The sequence below is a fragment of the Chiloscyllium punctatum genome, chromosome 24, assembly GCF_047496795.1.
Source record: "Chiloscyllium punctatum isolate Juve2018m chromosome 24, sChiPun1.3, whole genome shotgun sequence".
In the NCBI taxonomy this organism is placed as follows: domain Eukaryota; kingdom Metazoa; phylum Chordata; class Chondrichthyes; order Orectolobiformes; family Hemiscylliidae; genus Chiloscyllium; species Chiloscyllium punctatum.
Genome location: NC_092762.1, coordinates 87,446,697 through 87,474,015, shown reverse-complemented (window position 1 = coordinate 87,474,015; position 27,319 = coordinate 87,446,697). Strand labels below are relative to the sequence as shown.

Sequence of the window (27,319 nt, the reverse complement as noted above, 5' to 3'; positions counted from 1 at the left end):
GGTGAGTTATTGCAGCGCACACTGTGCTATTGTACAGATCGATGATGGTCTTGTACTTGTGGAAATTTACAGTGACTCCAGAATGTTCTGTTCATAACTTTGCACCTCAGAGCACTCCATTGACTGGTCATAAAGTAAACAACCAAAACATAGCCTTGAGCGCTTAACAGTTTTGCTGGCTCAGATTACATGTAACGCCTTGGAAAAATACACCAACCTCCAACGAAAGAGTTTTCACCTCCCTGTCTGTGGGTTCAAGCAGAGGGAGGCGCCAGGTCCCTGCCCCCTTTACATAGGCCCCGCCCACTCACGCCATTGATTGGTCACCGGTGGCTATGGGAACCAGTGTCCGCCACTCTATAAAGGCGGCATGGAGCGGGGAGCACACACTCACTGGAGCACGGGCTGAGTGTTATTGTAGAGCGGTGTCGCGGAGAGATTGGTCGATCCACCGATCCCAGACAGCCGGTAATAATCCAGCCGCACACGGCCCCAAATGCTGCTCAGAAAGTTTTCCCTCCGAGGGGAAAGTGAGGACTTGCAGATGCTGGAGATCAGAGTGGAGAGTGTGGCGCTGGAGGAGCCCAGCAGGCCCGGCAACATCCGAGGAGCAGGTGAATCTACGTTTCGGGCACAAGCTCCTCCTCACCTAATGCCCGAAACGTCGATTCTCCTGCTCCTCGGATGTTGCCGGGCCTGAAGTGCTTTAACAGCGCCACGCTCTCGAGTAGGTTCCTGTTGCGGGTTCGGGGTTTTTTTTATTTATACGTTTGCGGAATGGTGAAGTGTAAAAGGGGGCAGTAGGTTTGTGGTTCGGGGCAGCAGTCGGTATGGGGGTCAGGGTGGGAGTGAGACAGAGAAGGGGATGGTTGGAGGTGGTGTCAGTGCTAATCCTCCTCCTCGTTGTGAGGTGCCGGTGTGGAAGTTGGGCGGATGGCCTCAGTGCGCAGGCGCGGTGGAGGGCGCGTGTGTCAGCTGGTGAGTGGGCAGGTGACGGCAGCGCATGCTCCGACCGTTAACGGTTACCGCATTCAAACCCAGCGCGCGGCCGATCACAGGCGGCAGGGGTCATGGCGTGACCCCCTGCAGGGGCAGCGGTGGCCTCATGACCCTGCGATCTTTTGCTGTAGATTCTGTGTCTTATGATCCTGGCCCAGTAGTTACCTCCTGAAAGAGAAACGCTCCGAAGGGTGTTACTGTACTTCCAAATAAACCTGTTGGAGGATAACCTGTGCTGTCATTTTTAATTGAGTGGGAGGAAGTACAGGGTGATAGTCGATGGATCGAGTTCTGCAGGCATCAATATTGGGGGCCCTTGCTGGTTGTGATGTATTTGATTAGTTTAAACTTGGGTATTCTGCGGGTTGATCAGTAAGCTTGGAGAAAGTTAGGACTGTAGATGCTGGAGATCAGAGTTGAGAGTGTGGTGCTGGAAAAGCACAGCAGGTCAGGCAGAATTCTGACGAAGGGCTTATGCCTGAAACGTTGATTCAACTCCTCTGATACTGTCTGACCGGCTGTGCTTTTCCAGCGCCACATGTTTTGACTCTAATCAATAAGCTTCTGGGTCTTCTAAACAAAAGTGGGTTGTAAGCAGTGAGGAAGATAGTTGATTTGTGTCAAATGGATTTCACTTTTTGGATTCAGAGTTACAGCACAGAAATAGACTCTTCGGTCCAACTCATTCCATACACGTACCACCCTCTGCGTGAAAAAGTTGCCTCTTGGGTGTCTCTCATCCCAAACCTATGCCCTCTAGTTCTGGACTCCCCCACCCCATGGGAAAGACTTTGTCTATTTATCCTATCCATGCCCCTCATGATTGTATAACTCCCTATAAGTTCACCCTGCCAACATCCTTGCAGATCTTTTCTGAACTCTTTCAAGTTTCACAACATCTTTCCAATAGGAAGGCAGTCAGTATTGCATGCAGTATACAAAAGTGGCCTAACCAATATCCTGTACAGCCACAACATGACCTCCGAATTCCTATACTCAATACTCTGACCAATAAAGGAAAGCATACCAAATGCCGCCTTCACTATCCTATCTACCTGCAGCTCTACTTTCAAGGAACTATGAACCTGCAGTCAAAGGTGTCTCTGTTCAGCAACCCTCCCTATCAGTAAGTGTATAAGTCCTACTAATTTGATTTTTTTCCAAAATGCAGCACAGTACATTTATCGGAATTAAATCTCATCTGTTAGTCCTCAGCCCATTGGCCCTTCTGATCAAGATCCCATTGTACTGAGGTAACCTTCTTTGGTGTCTTCTGCAAATTTACTAATCATAACTCCTATGTTCACATCCAAATCATTTATATAAATAACAAAGTAGTGGACCCAGCACCAATCCTTATGAGACTCCACTGGTCACAACCCTTCTCTACCCTCTAGCTTCTACCTTTGCACCAGTTCTGTATCCAAATGGCTAGTTCTCCCTGACTGGAGGCAGCACAGGCAACCTAAGCAACATGGTGAACTATAGGACTCTTGGGAAGTACTGGCAATCAGAGGCCCATAGGTGTGCATGATGACTGGTCTTTTAAAGTAGTGGGACAGGTGGATAAAGTATTACAAAAGCTTACCTTTATTATCCAAGGAGTGAATTTAAGACTCTGGACATTATCTTCAAACTGTGTAAAACATTAGTGTCATAGCAAGAGTATTGTGTGTTGTTCTGGAATCTTTTATAGGAGGAATGTGATAACACTGGAGAGGGTGCAAAGATGGTTCACTTGGATGTTGTCTGACATGAGTCTTACTTATGAAGAGATATTGGATAAACAATTTTTTTGTAGCGGAAGAGATAGGAGGGATGATTTGAGATGGATGAAATTGAGAAGCATTTTAAAAAAAGCAAAAAGAAACTTTTCCCATTGATGGAGGAATCAATGTCCTCTAACAAAAAGACTGGTGTGTTGATGTGGTAAGGATTTTCCTTTTTTATCATGTGCTGGTAAGTAGTGTGTTTAGTAAATTTTTTTATTTCATTTATTTATATTTTGATATTATAGTTGGACTAAGTTTAAGCTTAAGAGCAAAATTGCAGGTGATCCCAGCCCCATGTTATGCTCCTCTTGCTCAATGTGGGAGCTCAGGGACGTGGCTGATATCCCCGACTACTTCGCATGCAGGAATTGCTGAGGAGGTTGTGGATAGCACATTTAGTGACTTGGTCACACCGCAGACTAAGATTGCTAAGGGAGAAAGGGAATGAGTGACCAAAAGGCTGAGAGAGAACAGGAAGGCAGTGCAGGTATCCCATGCGGTCATCTCCCTCCAGAACAGGCAGACCATTTTGGATACTGTTGGTGGAGATGGTTCACTGTGCTGTGGCTGGTTTTGCTGTACATCAAGGCAGGAAAGAGTGGAAGGGCTATAGTCATAGGGGATTCAATTTATAACGGGAGTAGATAGGAGGTTCTGTGGTCGAAAATGAGACTCCTGAATGGTATGTTGACTCATGCACCTGGGAGGCAGGAATGGCTCAGATCAGTTGCAGGGCATTCTGAAGGGGGAGGATGAGCAGCCAGTTGTCGTGGTGCATATAGGCATCATTGATATAGGTAATAAACTGGGTAAGGTCCTAACAAGCAGAATTTAGGGAGTTAGGAGCCAAGTTTTAAAAAGTAGGACCTCAGAGGTAGTAATGTCAGGATTGCTACCAGTGCCATGTTCAAGTTCAAGTAGAAATGAAAATAAGCAGGATGAATGAGTGGCTTGAGAGATGGTGCAGGAAGGAGAGATTCAGATTTTTGGGACATTGGGACCGGTTCTGGGGAGGTGGGACTTTTACAAATCAGATGGTCGACACTTGGGCAGGACTGGAACCAGTGTCCTGGGGGTGCTTTTGCTAATGCTGTTGGAAGGGTTTAAACTAATGCAGCAGGGGAATGGGAACCAATTGAGGAGGTTAGTGGACAGTAAGGAGCTAGTAACTAAAGCCTGTAGGGAACTGGATAAGAAGTTAGCGTGACGAATGGGAAGAGTAGGGAGGGAGCAGATGATGAACGCAAAGGGACAGGTGGTCTGAGGTATAAGAGGTAAAAACAATGTCTGCAGATGCTGGAAACCAGATTCTGGATTAGTGGTACTAGAAGAGCACAGCAGTTCAGGCAGCATCCAAGGAGCAGCGACATCGACGTTTCGGGCAAAAGCCCTTCATCAGGAATAAAGGCAGAGAGCCTGAAGCGTAGAGAGATAAGCTGGGGGGAGGGGGGAAGAGAAAGTAGCATAGAGTACAATAGGTGAGTGGGGGAGGAGATGAAGGTGATAGGTCAGGGAGGGGAGGGTGGAGTGGATAGGTGGAAAAGAAGATAGGCAGGTAGGACAAGTCATGGGGACAGTGCTGAGCTAGAAGTTTGGAACTAGGGTGAGGTGGGGGAAGGGGAAATGAGGAAACTGTTGAAGTCCACATTGATGCCCTGGGGTTGAAGTGTTCCGAGGCAGAAGATGAGGCGTTCTTCCTCCAGGCGTCTGGTGGTGAGGGAGCGGCGATGAAGGAGGCCCAGGACCTCCATGTCCTCGGCAGAGTGGGAGGGGGAGTTGGAATGTTGGGCCACGGGGCAGTGTGGTTGATTGGTGCGGGTGTCCTGGAGATGTTCCCTAAAGCACTCTGCTAGGATGCGCCCAGTCTCCCCAATGTAGAGGAGACCGCTTCGGGAGCAACGGATACAATAAATGATATTAGTGGATGTGCAAGTAAAACTTTGATGGATGTGGAAGGCTCCTTTAGGGCCTTGGATAGAGGTGAGGGAGGAGGTGTGGGCGCAGGTTTTACAGTTCCTGTGGTGGCAGAAGAAGGTGCCAGGTTGGGATGGTGGGTTGTAGGGGGGTGTGGACCTGACCAGGTAGTCACGGAGGGAACGGTCTTTGCGGAAGGTGGAAAGGGGTGGGGAGGGAAATATATCCCTGGTGGTGGGGTCTTTTTGGATGTGGCGGAAATGTCGGCGGATGATTTGGTGTATGTAAAGGTTGGTAGGGTGGAAGGTGAGCACTAGGGGCGTTTCTGTCCTTGTTATGGTTGGAGGGTGGGGTCTGAGGGTGGAGGTGTGGGGTGTGGACGAAATGCATTGGAGGGCATCTTTAACCACGTGGGAAGGGAAATTGTGGTCTCTAAAGAAGGAGGCCATCTGGTGTGTTCTGTGGTGGAACTGCTCCTCCTGGGAGCAGATACGGCAGAGGCAGAGGAATTGGGAATACTGGATGGCATTTTTGCAAGAGGTAAGATGGGAAGAGGTGTTATCCAGGTAGCTGTGGGAGTTGGTGGGTTTGTAAAAAAAATGTCAGTGTCAAGTTGGTCGTCATTTAATGGAGATGGAGAGGTCCAGGAAGGGGAGGGAGGTGTCAGAGATGGTCCAGGTAAATTTAAGGTCAGGGTGGAATGTGTTGGTGAAGTTGATGAATTGCTCAACTTCCTCACGGGAGCACGAGGTGGTGCCAATGCAGTCATCAATGTAGTGGAGGAAGAGGTGGGGAGTGATTCCGGTGTAATTACAAAAGATCAACTGTTCAACGTAGCCAACAAAGAGGCAGGCATAGCTGGGGCTCATATGTGTGCCCATGGCTACCCCTTTGGTCTGGAGGAAGTGGGAGGATTTGAAGGAGAAATTAAGGGTGAGGACCAGTTCGGCTAAACGAATGAGTGTCGGTGGCAGGGTACTGTTGGGGACATCTGGAGAGGAAAAAACACAGGACTTGGAGACCCTGGTCATGGCGGATGGAGTTGTAGAGGGATTGGATATCCATGGTGAAGATGAGGCGTTGGGGGCCGGGGAAACGGAAGTCTTGGAGGAGGTGGAGGGCATGGGTGGTGTCTCGAACATATGTGGGGAGTTCCTGGACTGGGGGGATAGGACAGTGTCGAGGTAGGTAGAGATGAATTCAGTGGGGCAGGAGCATGCTGAGACAATGGGTCAGCCAGGGTGTCAGGTGGATCTTGGGAAGGAGGGAGAACTGGGCAGTGCGGGGTTCCCAGACTAAGGTTGGAAGCTGTGAGTGGGAGATCTCCTGAGCTAATGAGGTTCTGTATGGTCTGGGAGATGATGGGGGGTGGGGTCATGGTCGAGGGGGCAGTAGGAAGAGGTTTCCTCAAGTTGGTGTTTGGCTTCAGCAGTGTAGAGGTCAGTGTGCCAGACTACCACTGCGCCCCCTGTATCCATTGGCTTGATGGTGAGGTTGGGATTGGAGGGCTGCGCGTTGAGGGTGAGAGGGTTGGAGTGGGGGAGGGGTGTAGTCAAGTTGAGGTGGTTAATGTCCCAGTGGCAGTTGGAAGTGAAGAGGTCGAGGGTGTCCAGGTGGATGCGGTGTGTTGGAGGTGGGCAAAGGGGTCCTCGGAAGGTGGGCGAGAATCCTGATTGTGAAAGTAAGCTCGGAGGCGGAGGCGACGGAAGAATTGTTCGACGTCATGGCGTGTATTAAATTCATTGCATGGACGGAGGGGGGTGAAGGTGAGTCCTTTGCTGAGGGCTGATTGTTTGTCCTCAGTGAGGCGGAGGTCTGGAGGGATGGTGAAAACTCGGCAGGGCTGGGAGCTGGGATCTGGTGTGGGTGTGGAGCTGGGACTGGGGGCAGAACCTGTAACTGGAGTGGGTGTGGTGGTGGGGGGAATGGGGGTGGAGTCATGAGCAGGGGTAGTGTTCCCCTCGGGGTGCGGGGGATAGTGACAGTGGGGTCTGTGGGGGGGTTGTCAGCAGAATGCAGGTGAGTGGCGCTGGTGGGGGTGGAAGTGGTGGTGACCACGGCAGTAGGGGTGGCGGAAGTCACTGAGCGTGTGGCCCGGTTTTAATGCAAGAAGTGTAGTAGGTCAAGCAGGTGAAATTAGGGCTTGGGTTAGTACTTGGGAGTAGATATTGCTATGACTGAGACTTGGTTGAGGGAAGAGCATGATTGGCATCTCTCCATTCCAGGATATGGATGCTTCCAGTGGATAGAGATGGGGGTAAAAGAGGAGCAAGAGTTGCATTACTTGTCAGAATCATTGGCGACCTTTAAGCGGCATTTGGATAGGTACATGGATGGGTGCTTAATCTAGGTTAGAAGTTCGGCACAACATCGTGGGCCGAAGGGCCTGTTCTGTGCTGTATTGTTCTATGTTCTATGGACAGAGGATATAGCAGCTGTGCTGAAAGAGGGCACTATGGAGGACTTGAGCAGTGAGGCAATATAGGCAAAGCTCAGAAATAGGAAGGGTGTGGTAACAATGTTGGAGCTGTACTACAGGCCTCCCAACTGCGAGTAGGAGGTAGATTATGGGAAGATGTAGGAACAACAGGATGGTGATGGGAGATTTTAATTTCCCCAACATTGACTGGGATTCACTTAGCGTTAGAGGTTTAAGGAGTCTCCATGAGGGTTTTATAGAGCAGTATGTAAGTAGTCCAATTTAGGAAGAGGTCATTACTAGCCCTGGTATTGGGGAATGTGCCCAGCCAGGTGGTTGAAGTTTCAGTAGGGCATTGATTTGGGAACTGTGATTGTGATTCCATAAGTTTTGAAATACTCATGGACAAAGACTAGAGTGGTCCTAAAAAGTGCTAAATTGGGGGAAAAGGCCAACAATAGCAAAATCTGGCAGGAGCTGGGGAATGTGGATTGGGAGCAGCTGTTTGAGGGTAAATCCACATTTGATGTCTGGGAGGCTTTTAAAGAGAGGTTGGTGAGAGTGCAGGAGAGACATGTCACAGTGAAAATGAGGGATAGAAATGGCAAGATTAAGGAACCGTGGGTGACCGGTGAAATTGAGACTAGCTAAGAGGAAAAAGGAAGCAGACATAAGGTATAGGCAACTGAAAATAGATGAAGCTTTGGAAGAATATCAAGAAAGTAGGACCAAACTGAAAAGAGGAATTAAGCGGGCTAACAGGGCTCATGAAATATATTTTGCCAATAGGGTTAAGGAAAATCCCAAAGCCTTTTATTTGTATATAAGGAGCAAGAGGGTGACTAGGGAAAGGATTGGCCTACTCAAGGACAAAGGAGGAAAGCAAGAGAGGAAATAGCTGGTGCCTTAGTAGATATCTTTGCAGCATCGTTGAACACTGGTGAGGTCCTGGAGGACTAGAGAATTGCTAATGTTGACCCCTTGTTTAAGAAGGGTAGCAAGGGATGTCCAGGTAATTATAGACCTGTGAGCCTGACATCAGTGATAGGGAAGCTGCTGGAGAAGATACTGAGGGATATGATCTATTTACGTTTGGAAGAAAATGGGCATATTGGTGATTGGCAGCATGGTTTTGTGAAGGGAAGGTCATGTCTTACCAACTCAATAGAATTCTTTTGAGGAGGAGTCAGGGAGTCCAGAACTACAGGGCATAGGTTTAGAGTGAGAGGGGAAAGATATAAAAGAGACCTAAGGGGCAACTTTTTCACGCAGAGGGTGGTACATGTATGGAATGAGCTTCCAGAGGATGTGGTGGAGGCTGGTACAATTGCAACATTTTAAAAGGCATTTGGATGGGTATATGAATAGGAAGGGTTTGGAGGGATATGGGCCAGGTGCTGGCAGGTGGGACTAGATTGGGTTGGGATATCTGGTCGGCATGTTTCCATGCTGTACATCTTTATGACTCTAACTGACAAAGTTGATTTGAGGCTGGGCAACAGTAGTGGAAGGGAGTTCATCAAAATGGTGAACTGTGACCAGTGCTGTTCCACAGGCATCCATGCTGGGGTTACTGTTTGTGATATACATCAGTGATCTGGAGGGAAGGATAGGTGGTCTGATTAGCAAGCTTGCAGGTGACTAAGGTTGGTGGATTGGCAGATAGTGAAGGGGACCGTCAGAATACAGCAGAATATAGAAAGATTGGAAAGTTGGGCGTGGAAATAGCAGAGGGAGTTCAATCCGGGCGAATACGCGGTGGTACGTTTTGGAAGATCAATTCTAGAGTGAGCTATTCGGTAAATGGGTAAACCCTGAGGAAAATTGTGCCGTGAGATCTGGTGTTAGGTCCATTGTACCCTGAAGGTGGTACCATAGGTCAATAGTGGTTAAAAAGATATACAGCATGTTTCCTTCATCAGACAGGGTATTGAGTACAAGCGTTGGCAGGTTATTTTACAGTTGTATAGGACTTTGGTTCGGCCACATTTGGAATACTGCTAACAGTTTTGGTCGCCACGTTATCAGAATGATGTGGATGTTTTGGAGAGGGTGCGGAGGAGGTTCAGCAGGATGTTGCCTGGTATAGAGGGTACTAGCTGTGAAGAGGTTGAGTAGATTAGGATTATTTTCATTAGAAAGATGGGCGTTGACGGGGGGGGGACTTGATAGAGATCTACAAAATCGAGGGATATAGATAGGGTGGATAGCAAGAAGCATTTTCCCCAGAGTGGGGGAGCTCAATTACTAAGGGTCATAATTTCAAGGTGAGAGGGGAAAAGTTCTTTATGCAGAGGGTGATGGGTATGTGGAACATGTTGCCAGCGGAGGTGGGCATGATAACATTTTAAGATGTATTTATACAGATACAGAATAGGCACTGAGCAGAGGGATACAGATCCTTAGAAAATAGACGACAGGTTTAGGTAGAGGATCTGGATTGGCACAGACTTGAAGGGCTGAATGGCTTGTTTCTGTGCTGTAATTTATTTGTTCTAAAATAGCGGCATAGAGTATAAAAGCAAGGCAGTGATGCAACACCTCTACAAACTATTGGTCAGTACACATTATGCACTAATGTGTTCAGACTGAGCACTTTATATAAAGAAGCCTGTTAAAGCCCCTGGAGAGAGTGCAAAGGAGATTTACTGCAACGAGACCAGGAATGAGGGATTTTAGACACCAGGAAAGATTGGAGAAATTGAGCTTATCTCTGAGTAAAGATTAAAAGGTGACCCTTTTGAGGTGTTCAAAAATTATGATAAATTTTGAGAAGGTAACAAAGAATATTCTGTTTTTAGTTGGTATGTCTAACTAGGATCACAATTTCAAGATTGTCTGCAAGAGAGCTGGGAGTGAGCTGAAGAGGAATGTCTTTACTCAGAATTGTTAGGATTTAAATGCACTGTCGGAGAGCACTGGAGGTGGATTCCATATGAGGTTTCAAGAGATCCAGGATACATATTTGTAATGTAAATTTGCATGGGGCGGAAAATTGCACAAGCTGGATAGCTCCTTTTGAGAGACCTGATGGGTTGAATGCCTCCTTCTGTACTGTAGATTCGACAATTCCATTATAAATGCCTTCTGCAATCTAGTGTACAACGTAAAACACCAGTTTTCACCTTTACCTTTTTATAATGTTTTTAATTTCCCTAGATCCTATTCCTGTGACTCATGTTACACTATTTGGCAACGTTGCCTGCTTTGTCTCCTCCTCTTCTACGAGTTACATTAGCTATTTTCCTTTCAAAAGCTTCCCTGAATCTGAAGTTTTGGGAAATTAAAACCAACCCACCAACTATTCAACTATCTCTCTAGCTATTACTTTTAACACCCTGGGAACTTGTGAACCTAAGATTCCAACAACTTAGTGTGACTTCTCCAGTTACTGTAATTTTCTTCATCAATCATCGTTTTCAATTCCTGACTTTTCAGCTGTTACTGGGACATTACTTGTATCCCTCTCCAGTGAAATTCAATGTAAAATATCTTCACTTCATCTGACATCCTTTTTTTCCTTCCATTACTGATTCCTCCAACCTTATTTTTCTTGGGGCCAATGCTGACTTTAACTGTCTTAAATATATGAAGAAACTTGTCTGTTTTTATATTTTTGGCTAGCTTTCTGTCATACTCTCTATTAATCTTTTTTGGAATTTTTTTCTGTGCTTTTAATTTTTGATCCAGTGTGCTGACCTGCTGACTATCATGGATGATTTTATTTTTGCTATCCTTTGGAATTTTTTTGTTAACCATGAACCGCAGAATATTCCTTTTTGAATTTTTCTTACTATTACCAAGTGATTTATATTTTCGGGACTATACCCTTAAACGTTTGCCACTGCAACTTTACTGACTTGTCCTATAACCTAAGTTGCCAGTTCATTTTGCTAACTCTGCTTTTATGTCCTTGTTTAAATTCAGAATTCTACTCTTGGACCCACTCTTCTCTCCCTTAAACTGCATGTAAAGTTTAATGCTATTATAGTCACTAATACATAGGGGTACTTTCACTTAAGTCTTTAATTCTGGCGGCATCTGTGAGGAGAAAACTCAGTGTTTCTAGTCTGGGGTTCTGATGCTGTTCGCAGATGTGACCAGAACTGCTGAGTTTCACCCGTAATTTGTTTTTGTTTTTGCATCTCCAGCATCTACAGCTCTTTGGATTGTTTTAAATGAATCTTATTCATCAAAACCAGGTCTAGTATAGCCTGATATAACATGCTGATCTAAGAAATTGTCCCTGATAGCATTCAACAAATTCCTGATCCAGCCAACTTATTATCATTTTATTTTTATGTTCCATTGTACATGTAGGTTAAAATCCCCATGATAATTGTAGCACTCCTTTGACAAGCTCCCATTTGTTTTTTTAATTCCCCAGCTCATTTGCAGTCACATCCTCATGTACCTACCCACTGACCATATCAGAATGCCCTACCCTAAGACATGTGACTCCTACAAAGAATGCATGTAACTTCCTGCCTCTCCTGATGAAGCAATAAATGTAGTTCTGTCTCCAGCTCAGAATCTTAGTTGAAGCTGCTTGAACTTCAAGCACTTGAAGACATGTGTACAGGTTAAAAACCAGCTGTTATGAACTATTGGTATATAAATCACTAATTAAAATACCAATCCCTTTTTAACTCTTCCTCTATGTATGAACATTTGCATGGGGAGATGTGGAAATGGGTATTAAGGACAGACGGGAAGTCTGAGGGTGCTGTTTTATATCTTGAAATGATGATTGTGCTGTTCAGAATGCTGTTCCTATTTTTTAATATACTTCAGCTGGTTTGCAAGAAGCACAACTTGACTGGTTCACTTATAAAAAAGATCTTTGACTTATAAATTAAAAGTCAGAGTTGGCATCAATAGTTTTTTAAAAATAGAAAAACTGGTTTTCTTCAGGCTTAGTGGCTTTTAATAGAGGGAACGTAGAGATCTGATTACTTTTCTGCATTCTGTTCACAGCCCTAAGCTGTAATAGAACCATAGTCTTGGAGTCATACAGCATGGAAACAGACCCTTCAGCCTAACCAGTCCATGCTGGCTATAATCCCAAATTAAAACTAGTCCCACTTGCCTGTGCTTGGCACATATCCCTCCCAACTCTACTTATTTGTGCACTTATCTAAACATCTCTTAAACATTGCAACTGTACCCACATCCATCGTTTCCTCTGCAAGTTCATTTTACACACACCACTTTATGTATTTTTTAAAATTGCCCCTCATGTCCCTTTTTAAATCTTTCTCCTATCCCTCTCCTTAGATGTCTGCTCAGCTATCTGAGACAACTATGTAGTTGTTTGCAAGCAGAAAGTATTTGATGCGTGGACTGGTAATGACAGTCAGCTATTTGTTGCCAGTTGGATCTCCATCTGTACTCAACCCTTTAACTCCAGTTTGTTTCAAACGCATTTTAACCTGGTGCTTGAATAAGCAGCTGTTTAATGGCGTTTTTAATAGGGAGGGGTTAGTTCAGTTGGCTGGAGAGCTGGTTTGTCATAGTAATACCAACAGCTTGGGTTCAATTCCCTCACTGGCTGAGGTTATCTTGGAGGGCTTTTCCTTCTCAATCTCTCCTTCCTGAGGCATGGTGACCCACAGTTTTTAGACTACTGTCAGTCTTCGCTCATTAAAGAGCAGCTTTGTGATCTGGTTGAATCTAACTTCACCTTACTATGTGTGACTGGTTACCTGATTTGTAGGGCCAGTCTAAGTTTGTCTCCTTAAGTTTGAGTCTCTTGATTGCAAGGGCTGATATCTTGCATGCTTGATTGAGCCCAGGATTTGAATTAAATGTTTGTTTGAAAACCAGCATAGTCTGTGTCCTCCGTTATAGGATGGCACTATCTAGATTCCTATTTTGCCAGACTTAACTTGTTTGTGACTACTCTTTGGATCTGTCTATTAACTTCGAGGAGCTAAGCCAGGATAAACATTTAAACTGAGACTGGGGTTTGGTGGCATGTGCTATTTCTTTTTGACTTTGTTTTTATCTCTCCTTTCCTCACAGGTTATTTCACATACCTGTCTTTTTTAAGGTCCACCTCACTGTAGTTCATGATGGCTGAGAAGTTTACAATTGAGAGCCCAGATGTGACCTACACTAAGGATTGTATTGAGGCAATATATTCCTACCAGACTACACAGGTCTATGAAGAGAATGGATCGCTTAAGGTAAGGTGTCTGCTGTCTAATTTCTGTTGAATTTAGTGTCAGAAAGGTAAGCAGCATGCAGTGTGCGTGTGTTTACAGGTTACTGTAATCAGTCAGTTTATTCTGATGCTGAGCGCCAGTAGTGTCAAGAGCTATTAAGTGCCAGTTCTATCTCAGTGAGAATAGATGCAGTAACAACTTATGAACAAAGTGGGTCTTTGTGGAACTTGAATAAAATGTGATTAAATAATGAAATCTCCAGTTAAGGTGCAATTATTTCTTTCCATCTAATAAAATTGGACCACTTGGTGTCTTGTGTGTGTATATATTGCCTGTTGTGTTTTTTCTTGTTCTTCCATTCCACACTCATCCAAATGAAAATGTGCCCAGCCTCGGAGTTTTGGGCAACATCTTTTGATACAATCTCTGCTTTTTCCATCTTTTTTATGTAAATCTGAAATCTGCCCAATAGCCTCTCTTGTCCTTTCCTTACCTACAAATTATGCTGTGCAGGATGTTGCTGGTGGTCTTGCTATGGGATTAAGCAGCAGGAATTAAATGAGGCATTTTATGTATTTTTCCTAACAAAGAAAGAAACCAGGGGTTCCCAGCTTCAGTTTCTTTTTGTACCTGGTTGATCTGGTAATCAGCGCACTGAATTGGTATTTGCTGACTTGGGTTAAAGGAAAGTGAAATTAGTAATGTTTCCCATTCCTGACTATGTCCAGCGAACTTCTGATTGGATGCTGGCTGAAAGTGGAATGAAGCTCTGATGCTTAAAGTTGAATATTCCAACTGCTTATGTATATAGTTTGAGCACTTCAACATCCTCACGTAGGTGAGGTATTGTGCCCCATTTGAAATTGGACAAAACTTACAATTTAAAGCCTTATACATTTGGGGGAATTTATTGAATTAATACTTTTAAGCTGTTTTATTTTGTTGTTTGCTATATAGGAAAAGAGGGCTGAGAAAGACCCAGCTGTTAGATGAGGTGCAAGGGCTATATAGTAAAACATTACTACATTGATGTCAGACTAGTTTGTTTGTTTTTGTTTATATATATAGCACCTTTTTAAACTAAAACCAGACCAAGAATACATCATGATGGATGTGATGTGGATATTATCTGTTTATCTCTTGATATCACTGACAATGCTGATATTAATTTGAGGATCAGATACACTTTTCTTTTTCAGTGTGATCCTGGTGATCTCAAGTGGAAGAATTGTCTGGAAATCTTCTGTTACTGTGGGTAGAGATTTGAATTTGCAGCATGCTGTTTTGGAGCCGAATCATAAAATTCCACAGCATAGGAGGCAGCGATTCGACACATCGTACCTTTGCCTGCTTTTTGAAAGGACCATCCAAATGGTGCCCCCTTCCTTTATGCCACTCCTGTTCTTTCCTCCTTGTCCTGCAGTGCTCTCCCTTCTAGACTATTTACAGAAATGGTTTATGGCTACACTTTGTAAGATTCCTGATCTACTCGTCATAGATTTTAAATAAACCCCGATTGTGAATATGGGTGGGAAGATGTAGAAAAATTGCTTTCCCTTATCTGGGAAAAGTATGGCATTGTGGGTAAGAAAAGTAGTGCAGGCTGTTTAAAATTCAAACCTACTACCTAATATCTCAGATTTTGAGTTATCTGTAAACAGATCTACATATCTCCACTGGCTTCAAATTACACAGTCCTCTTTGAAGAGGAATATTTGACCGTACAATTGTCCATTACCCTTTTTACCTATGGTATGAGCCAAGCTTTCCAACCCACGTGACTGTCCACTGAAATGTTAGTATTACAGATAAATCTGATTTGAGTCACTGTGGCAACATGCCACATGCGAGGTGTGGTGTGAACCTATGGATAGCAATGTCAGGGACTCCAACTTTCTTTCCATCTTCTAGCCAACTGAGGATCTCTCCTGTTCTTACTATCTACCATTTGTGTACATAACAAAGGCCTGATGGTTGATCAGCTTGTTCAGCAGCTTTATGAAAATACCTTCCTTGGTTATCAGACCATGGGTGGTTAGATTGTAACCTGAAGCTTCTGACTTGGACAGGGATGCTCCTCGCTGTTTTACAAGCCCTCCAGTCTGTTGGAATTGTTCGTACTTGGCAATAATGGAGAGTAGAGTTTATTTGCAACTTTTTAACTACACCAAATAAACAATATAATGCTTAATATGTGATAGTTTGAACTAGCCTGCAAATAGCTGATTGCAATTTGAATTTTTTAAAACAATTTTCATGTTTCCAGTCCAGAGTCCTTCCATTGGTATGTATAACTATGCACTGGCAAAACTGGGAAATAAATGTCCAAACACTGCTATTCACATCAGGTCAACCTTAAAGAATACTTAAGATCAAAACAGTTCCCGGTAACCAGTCATCCACGTAGTACCGTCTTGATGTCTTTTTTTTTGTTTTATAGCTTTAATATGTCCATAGTCTGTTTGAAGTGTAACCCTAAGTGTGTTACTGGACATTTGCAGACTGGATTTATTTTGATCCTTCAGATAAGAGGAAATGGAGTACGTAATTACTTTTCTCGGACGTGGCGGGATTGTTTCCTCCCAAAACAAAGCCAATCTCACCTTTTCTGCTTTTCTATGTTGTCTTCCCCATGCGGATGCCTTGGATCATTTGTTTACTTAAATTTGCATGTATTCTCTTATTTGAAGGTGCAAAGATGATTTTTTTTGCAGTACTTAGAGCTACTAAGTTCTGCTTACTCTGTAAGCATTTCATTAAACACAATCTATTCTTGTTGAATTTTTAAAAATATTTTGGAACCATCCCAAATAGGAAATGGTCAGCAGTGAAAAGCCACTTGGAGCAGCTTGGCTGTTTTTACGCCAGTGTTTTCTTTTCAAAAATGATTCTGCAAACCCATTGATGGTTCAGTGTTCTGATTTCCTGTTGCTTATGCCTGGTTTTAACTTATTAAGCACCTGTTGTGGTTAATGCTGCTTGTGACATTTCTAGGTAAAATAAAGCAATTCGATCCCGAACGTTAAGGTGACAGGATCATAAACCCGTGTCTGACTATGTTATGATAGCAATGGGTGAGATTTTTTCTGCAATATTTCTAGTTTTTAAGCATTATTAGGGAGGCCTTCAATGGAAGTGGTCTTTCAGATGAATATACATTTTTTTTGGAGCAGTATTATTCAATTGCATTCACCTTCTCTATTCAAAGTGTGCAGTGTGGGTGATGCTAGAGGGACATGGGCAGGGGCTTAATTTATAAAGTTGAACTTTGTTCTTTGTGCATGTGTATCAAGTTAGCTGGGATTGTTATGGATGGTTCTGCCACAACCCCACCCAACCCCAAAAGCCCCAAGGGTGTGCAATGGTTATGATTATTCGCTCCCACAATGTGGGTGAGAGTAATGGAATTTTTTTGTCCCATCAACATGCCTTTGGTGTAATGTTGTTTGGATTTCCCTTCCTCTTCACGTTTTTGTTAACAATGCCCATGGGTTTGTTGTACCCTCAATGGTATTGGCAATATTTTTCAGCCAAAGTTGCATTTGCATTCTTGCTCAACTGAGCAAATAGTGGAAGGAGCTTGCACATAGTTGTTGTATCAACTTTGTTGAACCTTCCTTTGAGTTAAACTGTCCCCAGGAGGAGCAAAAGCTAACTGAATTTCAACCCAAGGTCAGTTAGCAAACTGCTTCTTCCCCTGGTGATGCCTTAAGGTAAATGATGGTTCAAGATTTGTTTTATTTTTTGATTTCTGTTTTTGTTGGGCTGTAACTAGGTGAAACCACACTCTACGAGATTTATCTTCCGCACAGAGACAAAGGTACCGAAACTTGGCGTAATGCTGGTCGGATGGGGTGGTAACAATGGAACAACTGTTACTGCAGCAGTTCTGGCCAACAAATTGGGATTTTCTTGGATGACCAAAACAGGAGAGAAGGTTGGTTGCTGCTTATACCACTAAATCTTTTCTGCTTATTTCTCCAAGAAAGTAGGTATACTTTGGGATAATGGACAAAATTTTATAGATTGATATGTTTTTTAATTGTGTAGAACTCCTGAGATATAGAACAGCACAGGAACAGGCACTCCAGCCTACAATGTCTGAACTGACCATATCATTCTAAACTAATTCCATCTGCCCTATATGTTTTTGCCTATCTAAATACGTCTTAAATGTTGCTATTGTATCTACTTGTATCATTTCCCTTGGCAGTGTGTTCTAGGCATCTACCACTGTGTGTGTGTGTGTGTAAAGAAATTTGTCTCGCATATCTCCTTTTGAACTTGCCCCTTTTCACTTTTTATGCCTGTGCCCCTAGTATTTGACACTTTCACTCTGGGAAAATGCTCTGACAATTCACCCAAACCAATCCCCTCAGAATTTTAAACAAAATTGGAACTTGCTGGAAAGTCTTAGCAGGTGTGGGGCGAAATCAACAGTTAATGTTTTTGGTCCAGTGGCTGTTCTTCAGAACTGAACCCAAAACATTAACTCTGAATTCATTCCACAGATGTTGGGTTGGTATGGTGGCTCAGTTAGCACTGCTGCCTCACAGCTGCAGGGATCCGGGTTTGATTCCTTTCGTTTTTATTCTCTAATTTTATATATTTCTATCAGATTATTTTCCATCTGCCTCTGGCGCTCTAGTGAAAACCATCCAGGTTTGTCCAACCTCTACTTGTAGCTAATACACTCCATTCCAGTCAATAGTTTTGCACGCTCTTCAAATCCTCCGCATCCTTCCTATAGCTAAGCAACCAGAACTGTGCACAGCATTCCAAATGTGGCATAACTAAAGTTTTATGAAGTGGCAACATGACTTGATAACATTTTTATATTCAGTGCTCCAACCTATGAAAGCAAGCATGCCGTACGCTGCATTTATCATTACCTTTTGTATTGCTGCTTTCAGGGTGCTATGGACTTGCACCCAAGATCTCTCTGTAGATCAGTGTTTCTCAAGGTCTTACCATTTACTGTATATTTTTCTCTTGCATTTGACCTTCTAAAATGCATCACCTCACTTGTCCCGATTAAATTTCATCTACCATTTCTCTGCTCACATTTCCAACTGATTTATATCCTGCTGTATCCTTTGACAACCTCCCTCATTATCCACACTCCTCCAATTTTGTGGTATCTGTGAACTTGCTAGTCAGACTACCCACATTTTTTTATCCAAATCATTTATGTATGTTACAAGAAGTCCCAGCACTGACCCTTGTGGGACACCAGTGGCCTTGGACCTCTAGTCAGAAGACTACCCCTCCACAACTATCATATCCAGCATGCCAACTCACCATGGATCCCAAAATACAGTGGCTGCTGGCAAACAAGTATTGGAAAAACTCAGGCCTGGTAGCATCTGTGGAGACAAAGCAGAGTTAATGTTTAGTGTGCAGTGACCCTTCAGAATTTTTTCCAGCATTTCTGAATTCCAATGATTTTGCACCATGGATTCCAAGTGATTTAATCTTCTGGACCAGTCTACCACGAGCAACCTTGTTCCATGCTTTACTCAAGTCCATGTAGACAACATCCACTGCCCAACCCTCATCAGTAGTCTTTATCACTTTGTCGTCTTAATTCCGTTGGCCTTGACCATTTCATGGTCTCTTTTTAGCTCTCCTAATTCCTTGTTTAAGTTCTTTCCTACTTCTATGTTTCTCAAGGGATTCCTATTTCTTCTATCTCTTGTCATCCAGGGGTCCCAAATATTGCCATCCTTATCTTTTATCCTCACAAGAACATGCTGTCGTAATCATTCTGATCAGCTGGCCCTTGAAAGCCCCCCATGGAATATAGGCACTAAACTCTACACATACTTAAGGCAGAGAAACACCGTTTTTGATTTCCAAGGGAATTGTGGGCAGGTAAATTAGGTTAAAGTCAAAAAATTGAATGGCAGAGCGAGGTCAAGGGTTATACAGCGTTCATCTGCATTATTTCTTGTGCTTGCCCACCTTGTGCAATATTCTGCCAATGCTCCAGAGGGCCACTTGGATGATTTACTGTTGAGCTTGTGGATTCAATGGGCTGATCGGCTTACTCTTGTTTCTTGTATTGAATTGAAGATCATGTGACTAACAATACATAGTAGCATAATGTATAAAATTCAGTAGCATCTCAATGTGCTTGATGTAATTTTTGTTTCTATTCTGTTTTGTCTTCATACCTGCCCTCTCAATATGTAGGTTGCTAATTACTATGGATCCTTGTTTCAAGCCTCCACTGTGTGCCTCGGGACAGGTCCTGCTGGTGATGTTTATGTGCCCTTCAAGGATCTACTGCCCACAGTCAGTCCAAATGATATTGTGTTTGATGGTACGTATCATGCTTGCTGTAAAACTACATTATCAGCATCGCTGGAGCTGCTGGGAGTTTTGGAAGGCCGGGGGGGGGGGCGGATGGGGTGAGAGGAGAAATTTTGTCAGATATGGAAGTTTTAAAATAAAGTAGAATAGGGCTCCCTGAAGTGGGTGTCAGGGACCTCAAGTGAATCTGAGCTCTGAGGTAGCTGTGACCACATGGAAGTATGACCAAGTTACAGTAACTAAGTTCTGACACCGGTTCAGTGGACTTGAACTCTTAACTGTTTTTCCCTTTACACAGATGCAGCCAGACCTGCTGTATTTCTGTAAACCGTTTTTGTTTCCAATTTTCCAGCATTCATAATTCCAGTTCTTTGAACAACTGTGCTTCTGTTTGAGCCAGCTCACATTCCTGTGCTCTCTTGCACTCACTCACACATGGGCATGTGTATGTTTGCCTGGGATCATAGTGGAGGGAAATGGTCTGCGGAACAATGAACCAGAACAAAAATGTTCCTACTGTCTTCTCCAACCAGAAGTCTCTTATACTGATCTGGATGCTGCCGTATGGGTGTATCGCTATCTAACAGACATATTTAGCTCACTGCAAATATTTGTACTATATTGATGTGCTATGCATTAGAAATCCATATCACTTTTTTTGCCAAATGCTATATGCCTGTCTAAATCTGGTCTTTGGGCTGAACAAATATTTTTACATTTGGGTTGAGAATTATTCAGCATTGAGTAAATACTTTTAGTGGTCCTCTGTCCAGAAGTCTCACCTACATAGGGACATAGACTATCACAAGATCATGTTTAAGTGGACTGATGCAAAATGGTTAAAATTCGTACAGGACATTCTTGTGCAAGCCTGGCAAGCACTTGTATTCCTATCAGCATCACCAGACAGTATATTGTCTAAATACTCACATTGTGTGCAAATTGACTGTTGAATTTGACTCTGACAACATTTTCAGAAGCAATTCCTAGGTTCTAGTGCTGAGAATGTGAAAACCGCTCCATATCTGCAACCTTTACTTTTTTTTGTCCTTGACTAATTTTGGAATTAAATTGAGATTTGTTTTTCAAGGCTGGGATATCTCCTCCATGAATCTCTCTGACGCAATGGTGCGAGCTCAGGTCCTAGATTGGTCACTTCAGGAACAGCTAAAGCCTTATATGAAGAAGTTCCATCCTCGGCCTTCTGTTTACATTCCAGAATTCATTGCAGCTAATCAGGAGGACCGAGCGGATAATGTAATTAAAGGTTCCAAAAAGGAACAGGTACAGTTTTATAATTGAGTCAAAAGATTTAAATCGTTTGAGTGTTTCTATTCTGGGCACTTAGGTGCTTCCTAACAGAAGAGGTGATGCAGGCTATTGTGGGTGGGTGTGTGTAGGTGTGAAAACTTTTTGATTTGTGTGTTGTTCTGCAGTCAACCTGACTTCAGAGTAAGTATACTTGAATAGTTATTCTCTTGATCGACACCCTAGGAGCAGACCACTTTTTTCTTGAGGGATGGGCTTTTTAAGAACAATTTTTGTTAACAAAAATTTTGGTAATATAAATGTTGTTTGAATAGTTTTGTTTCTCTTTGTAGGTTGAGCAAATTAGGAAGGACATCCGGGACTTCAAAGCAAAGAGTGGAGTTGATAAAGTGATTGTATTGTGGACGGCAAATACTGAGCGTTTTTGTGATGTCATACCTGGTATAAATGACACAGCAGAAAATATCTTGAAAACGATTGAGGTAATGTGCCATATCCTTGAAACAATTTGTCAAATATATGCTCTCCCAACAAATGATATCCTCCAAATTTTGACCATCTTGCCACCTTGCTGGTAATGTACTGTGAAAGACTAATTTGTAACGGATCATTTAGTTTAACTTTCTTGTCCTATCCTATTTCAGTTTGGTAGGGAGATATCACCTTCATCGATGTTTGCTGTGGCTAGCATTATGGAAGGTTGTGCCTACATCAATGGATCTCCACAGAACACTTTTGTGCCAGGCGTAGTTGACCTTGCTATTAAACATAAAGTGTTTATTGGTGGTGATGACTTCAAATCTGGTCAGACGAAGATGAAATCTGTGCTAGTAGATTTCCTAGTCAGCGCTGGTCTGAAGGTGAGAAATTTAAGTTTGTCGCATCTATGGAATCATTTTGTACTCATTCTGAATGTATTAGATCTGATCTCTGGTTTGAATTGACTGGTCTTGAGTATGCAGAACTTTGTACTCTTGGAATTAAACTATTGTCTTTGCCCAGCCTGGAGAGATTGGTAAATGTGTTTAGTGAAAGTAGGGTATGACATGGTCTGCCCATTATTGTGACAATACATTGTGAAAGCAGGCAATTAATCTAATGTTGGTGCCTAGTGATAACTTGTAAAATTCTGGAATCTTAGCTGCTGAAAATAAATTCTCAGCCATGATTACTGAAGAACATTAAAACTAAATCTTGCATCTTAGTATCATTAAAACTGTATTTTGTAGTTTGTCATTACAGCAGCATTAATGGTTCAGGATTTTCTGATTTATAGTTCTGGGTTGAAGTAGAATTATTTTAAGACCATTGGGAGTTTGAAGTTTCATTTAATGGTCCAATTATTTTATCTGCACAAAGGCCCTTTTTTATGTAGTGCCTAATATGTAGTTTCTGAAATAACTATGACAGATTGCTTGATATAGTATGTTGCTTGCAGGCAGTTTCTTGACTTATTTGCTAGCTAGTTTATGCTGTGCCAATTGCAACAATTGATTTGTTGAGGAAAATGTCCCAAGAAAGAATTTCATGTTTTTGAGGAGTTGAGATTTAAAGGCTGACTGGTTAACTTGAAAGGACTAAGTAATAGTGTTCTATATTTTTCTTCCCTCCTTGCAGACAGTCTCAATTGTCAGTTATAATCATCTGGGCAACAACGATGGGAAGAATCTGTCCGCACCAGAGCAGTTCCGATCAAAGGAGATCTCAAAGAGTAGTGTAGTGGATGACATGGTTCACTCAAATCCCATTTTATACAAACCATCTGAGAAACCAGATCATTGTGTAAGTACTTGGGAGAGGGGGCTCCCCTTGCAAATTTATACCAAGTCAGACCTGAATAATGTGTACATATTGGTGGATTTATACAGCTGGGTTGAAAAGTTTGCAAACCTCGTATAATCTTTTTATATCCTAATTCATATTTCAGAAGTTTTAAAATCCTAATTCACGTTTCTCTTTGGTATTTTGTGTATTGTCCCAATTGTTTTGTAATGTCTATTGTGATCTTGTTTGTGTTCTGCAAACATGGCTATTATATCGTAGTTGGGCTTTTCACAGTCCAGGATCATGCTGATATTTGTAATTAGATCTGCACTTGATTTAGGGAAGAAATGACAACATTTCAAACAATCTTCAGTGAAGCTGCTTGAGGACTGTTTCAGATCTATTGATGCTCAGCTTAGATGAAACTCCTTGTGTATATTTTTATCTAGCTGTAAGCTAATCAGAAATTCATTTGAGAGGCATGAAACTCAGTGAGAGGTCCTAAATGTAGACTCATTTGGTATGATGGAGAATTTACAAATGCTTCAAATCATACATTGAATACAAAGCATAACTTTTGTGGGGAATAGCTTTGAAGGTAATAGTCACCAAAATATGCAACAGAGAACTCTGGAAAACTGTGGAATTCTGCCTTGGGATGTTGGAAGCAAAATTGATACACTTGAGAAGATTAATGTTTTTGAGGATTACAGTAGAGTTGGTTGTGGTGCAGCATCAATACCAGCATCCTGATCAGGGTTATATCGCCTAATTTTTGTGCTGGCTATCCTATTTTCACTAGATTAGCATAGTAAGCAGCTCGAAGAGTTTAAGTGTGCTCAGGTGAGTTAAATGTCTCTTCTACTGATCAACTTTGATTTTTGCTTGCTTTAGGTTGTAATTAAGTATGTTCCATATGTTGGAGATAGTAAGCGTGCGATGGATGAGTATACATCAGAAATTATGATGGGTGGCACTAATACCATTGTCCTCCATAACACTTGTGAGGTATGTGCCAAATTTCAATTCCCTATTGGTAAATATTAAGGTATTTTAGGAGTGAGTTTGGAGTAGGATTGCATGAACATTAAGGAGATGGGCAAGAGTGAATGAGAAGTATTTGTAATATTTTTCATAATGCTGAGTTTCATTTGTTGCTTGATCTTTCTTTTTTAAACTTTATGTAATATTTCCACAATGGCAGCATTATACTTTATTTGAGCAGCAAAATGCCCAGAATAAAAAACGTGAGACAAAGACCAAGGAACAGAGCATCAAATTGAATCACAGGAGGTCAGATGGCCCACTTCCAATTTGCTATTCAGCTGTTGCAGTATATGCTAATCTTACATTCTTGCTCACTATTCTTTTTACTGTTGGGAGTGAGAGGAGTAGAGAAGTAGCTTGCGTCATTACTGAGAAGAAAATACTGTTAGTTTAGCATTTTAGATTACTTTCAAAACACCCCCCCCCCCCGTAGCCTGTTTTAAAGTTTGTTTTTCTAACATTGTCGACTGTTTTCGTCCCCTGAAACTCGTGCTACACTAATTTGATCAGTATTTTAATTAATACACTCATTGCATTTTATATGCAATCCAGGCCTTTAAGGCATTTTCAGTGCCAGTCTAATATCTGTGTTTTTGCTCATCTGAATATTTAATATTCAAATTAGGCTGTCTGCTGACACCCACAGCTGTGCATGCATGCTAATCTGGAAACACTCCTGCACACATGACTTCATCTGGGATCCATTTTTTGGGCAGGGTTGTGGGAAGAGGAAAAAGGAGGAAAGTGAAGACCTGTTTCCCTGTCTCTATCCAAATCCCTGTGCGTGTGAGAATTTGTGGCACATAATGCACATGCACTGATGTGAGTAAAGGCAGCCATTAAATTATGGGCCCCCTCTGCTTTTTTCCCCAATTTGTCTTGCATTAATTATATATTGTTTTAATCCAGAAAAGTGTTTTTGTTTTCTACACATAGACTGTCCTCTTCCTGTGACTACAATACATTTTTTTGTTTAATAGATGCATATTACTAATTAATATGATATCCATTGTACCTTCTGGGTTATTGTTATATTTTAGTCTTTCCCTTCAAACATTTCAGGTGAAGTGGAGTTTCCTTTGTCACTGTTTTTGAATTCACTAATTTCTGTTATTCTCTGAAGCCTAGTCTACAAGGTCATTATTAATCTTCCTTTTAATTGAGTTTTCAGTGCCATTTTAGTTAGGATAGATATCAAGGGTTGAATGGCCTACTCCTGCACCTATTTTCTATATTTCTCCAAACACCTGCAGTATTCAGGAATGTGGAATGTGTTCAATGATACTTCTAATTGCCTAATTCCAGTTCTGACTTGACTTTGTGTCTGAAGTAAAAGACTCCTCTTTCTGGTCCTGTTTTCTGCTTTTCCTTTAGTTGTGGAAAATTTGCTAATACAGACCCTATACATGACTTGAGTTAGATGTGAATGATTCTAGGACATACATATTATAAGACCATAAGACATAGGAGTGGAAGTAAGGCCATTCGGCCCATCAAGTCCACTCCGCCATTCAATCATGGCTGATGCGCATTTCAGCTCCACTTACCCGCATTCTCCCCGTAGCCCTTAATTCCTCTAGACAACAAGAATCTATCAATCTCAGCCTTGAAGACATTTAGCGTCCCGGCTTCCACTGCACTCTGTGGCAATGAATTCCACAGGCCCACCACTCTCTGGCTGAAGAAATGTCTCCGCATTTCTGTTCTGAAATGACCCCCTCTAATTCTAAGGCTGTGTCCACGGGTCCTAGTCTCGTCTAACGGAAACAATTTCCTAGCATCCACCTTTTCCAAGCCATGTATTATTTTGTACGTATTGGACAGATTATACATATAATTCTGGCAATGGGTGACTGGACTCAGAAGGTTAATTCTGTTTCTCCCTCAACAGATGCTGCTAAACCTGTTGAGTTTCTCCAGCAGACTTTATTTGTTTCAAATTTCAATTTCGCATTTTATACAGATCCATGATTTATAGTATTTTTATCTTAGTGGGTTTTTTTTTGTTTTTTCTTCTGATTTGAATGTCTACTAAAGAAATCAAACATTCATTCTTTTAGGATTCCTTGCTGGCTAGTCCACTTATTCTAGACCTTGTGGTCCTGACTGAGCTGTGCCAAAGGATAACATTCAAAACAGAATTGGATCTAGAATTCCAAACATTCCACAGTGTTCTCTCCATCCTCAGCTACCTCTGCAAAGCTCCATTGGTTCCAGATGGAAGTCCTATCGTTAACTCTCTTTTCAGACAAAGGGCTTGCATTGAAAACATTCTGAGGTATGCACTGTACTACTCCAGTAAAGCTTAGAAGGACAGTAATTGACAGGATTGAAAAAATTGAGTGGTGAATTTAGGCTGCAAAGGTCATCTGTTGCTTGCATTTTCTTCGAGGTAAACAAAGCAAGCATTTCAATTAATTAATGGCTGTATCAAATGATTGATGCTTTGCTCAGTGTTGGGTCTGAACATATAGAGGTCAGTGTCTCTATGTACATTGTGTTAAATCTGTAGGTGACTCTGCAGGGGAGTCATCTAAATTGACTCGTCACCAATAACTGGTTTTGTTTTTGTTTTGTTTTAGGGCTTGTTTGGCCCTTCCTCCTCAGAACCATATGTTACTGGAACACAAGATGCAAAGCAGCTTTATGACTACCAGGATGACTGACCATTATGTAGCTCAACCTATACCTCACATAAATGAGAAACTCCAGAATATCCTCAAAAACAATCATATTTTAAATGGTCACACCAATGGATATGTTAACTAAATTTTCAAAGTTATTACTCAGTGCAGATATTGGTGTAGCAATATAGTTGAAACTGTCACGGTTATTCTTTTGAATTTTGATCTCTAAGCTATTCTGAATATGAATATTCTTGTTTAATCTATCAAACACTATTGAAAGTTTGTTGCACTGCCCTTGTTTGTTACCTATAGCATTGATGCTAGCTATCAACTGTTGCAAAGCTAGATATCAAACGGTCCAGAATGGTTTAAGTACCTTTTTTTGTTTTTGAAGTATTGATAACTTTGTTAGTAGAAAGTGGGAAGCCTACTGCCTAAATCATTTGAGTTATAAGCAGATGCTGTAAGTTGAAAATAAAACTTTTTTGATCTTGGTGTCCATTTTGCTTTTGTTTTGCTGTTTTTTGTTGTGCAGAGTTGCAATTGTAAATGGATGTTCTGAGAACAAGTACTTGACAGTTTCTCCACAGTCCCTCATATAAGAACTATATGAATATAGTTCTATATGAATATAAGGAATATAAGAACTAGGAGTAGGCCCTCTGGCCCTTCAAGCCTGCTCTGCTATTCAATAAGATCATGGCAGATCTTTTCATGGACTTAGCTCCACTTACCTACCATCTCACTTATTATCCTTTTAATTCCTTTATTGAACAAAAAAAACTATCTTAGCTTTAAAAATTTTTAAAGTAGCATCAACTACTTCACTGGGCAGAGAATTTCATAGATTTACAATCATTTGGGTGAAGTTTGTTTCTTCTCAATTCAGTCCTAAACCCACGAGACTGAACAAGACACATTTTGATTTCTTTACATGCAGCCTAATCTCCTCCTCCTCACCCGTTTTTTGAAAAAAAAATAGTATTTGCATTTTTTTTAGAAAATGCAAGTTCTGAGCTTTTCATT

General features: G+C 42.0%; 1 protein-coding gene across 3 annotated transcripts; it reads left to right on the top strand.

The window, feature by feature from the left end:
• The first annotated feature begins 339 nt into the window (after positions 1-339).
• LOC140494812 (inositol-3-phosphate synthase 1-A-like) lies at positions 340-26,794 on the top strand. 3 transcript variants are annotated; one of them, XM_072594447.1, is made up of 11 exons: positions 340-468; positions 13,129-13,292; positions 17,047-17,208; positions 19,467-19,596; positions 20,677-20,870; positions 21,188-21,337; positions 21,500-21,715; positions 22,473-22,637; positions 23,514-23,627; positions 25,727-25,944; positions 26,249-26,794. In XM_072594447.1, exons 2-11 carry the CDS (start codon positions 13,176-13,178, stop codon positions 26,433-26,435), a joined length of 1,653 nt encoding a protein of 550 aa, XP_072450548.1. In that variant the 5' UTR covers positions 340-468; positions 13,129-13,175; the 3' UTR covers positions 26,436-26,794. The 3 variants fall into 3 exon arrangements, with proteins under 3 accessions (XP_072450548.1, XP_072450549.1, XP_072450550.1); XM_072594448.1 differs by having other exon boundaries at positions 348-468; positions 13,157-13,292; XM_072594449.1 differs by lacking the exon at positions 340-468 and adding an exon at positions 16,266-16,345 and having other exon boundaries at positions 13,141-13,292.
• Positions 26,795-27,319: the final 525 nt, after the last annotated feature.